The sequence below is a fragment of the Echinops telfairi genome, unplaced genomic scaffold (genome assembly GCF_000313985.2).
Source record: "Echinops telfairi isolate 266 unplaced genomic scaffold, ASM31398v2 ScPeMD7_18;HRSCAF=68, whole genome shotgun sequence".
In the NCBI taxonomy this organism is placed as follows: domain Eukaryota; kingdom Metazoa; phylum Chordata; class Mammalia; order Afrosoricida; family Tenrecidae; genus Echinops; species Echinops telfairi.
Genome location: NW_022103915.1, coordinates 47,861,248 through 47,862,140, shown reverse-complemented (window position 1 = coordinate 47,862,140; position 893 = coordinate 47,861,248). Strand labels below are relative to the sequence as shown.

The window sequence follows — 893 nt, the reverse complement described above, 5'->3', positions numbered from 1 at the left end:
ACTTACATGCTATTGGTAGTCATGTACTAATACTCTGTTGCTAGGCTCACTGTATAGACATTTATTTCATTGTTGTTCTGTTACAATTTGAGAATAAAAATAATACAAAATAACATACTTTAGTTCTGGCTGTGCACTTATAGTCTGCTAAGACCTTGGGGAAAGTTGCATTATTACATCTCTTAACCTATGCTCATTAATTATGGATACTAGCAGTACTAGTGGAGACTAGGGTTCTTTTGTGGATGAAATTTGATAGTGTACATGAAGTTTGTGTACCTATAGTTATATGTAAAGTTAGCCATCACTCAAAGGGTGATGTGAATATGTTGCTAGTGGTGATGTTGTAAGAAAAGGAGACTGTCAGATAGTATTTCCTTTCATAAGAGAATTTAGCCACATAGATCTAGGTATTGGATTAAAATTTCCCATTTATACGTGAAATAGTTGACCAATTCCCTCCCCCAAACTTCTTAGGACAAACACAGAGTAATAGTGAGTCCGTGCCACCTGCTGGAGTGATTATAAGCAAGCCACACCCTATAACAGTGACGACCTCTATTCCTCCATCTTCTCGAAAACCGGAGACCGGCGTCAAGAAGCCTAACATAGCAGTTGTCGAGATGAAGTCAGAAAAGAAGGGTCCTCCTCACCTTACTGTGCAGGTATGCCAGGGCACGTGAACAAGTCTGATAGAAAATTATTTTGCTTAACATTTGTTCTTAAAATTCACGACATGTTTCTTGCAACCTTTGTTTTCTATCCCTTTGTTCTTTAAAATGGTGTTATTGTTATGATATGTCCTGTTCTGAAAGATTCTAACTATCTTTCAGGCATGATTTGTTTCCAGGTGACTACATAACACTCCAATGGGCACTGCTTAATAATGTATT

At 37.4% G+C, this 893-nt stretch overlaps 1 protein-coding gene across 1 annotated transcript in view; it reads left to right on the top strand.

Annotated features, from left to right (window-relative positions):
* Positions 1-893, top strand: part of KIAA0586 (KIAA0586 ortholog) — a 113,561-nt gene that overhangs the window by 26,448 nt on the left and 86,220 nt on the right. Inside the window, exon 16 of the mRNA XM_045287630.1 lies at positions 478-665. Coding sequence (XP_045143565.1) covers positions 478-665 — 188 coding nt within the window. The remainder of the gene's footprint in view (positions 1-477; positions 666-893) is intronic.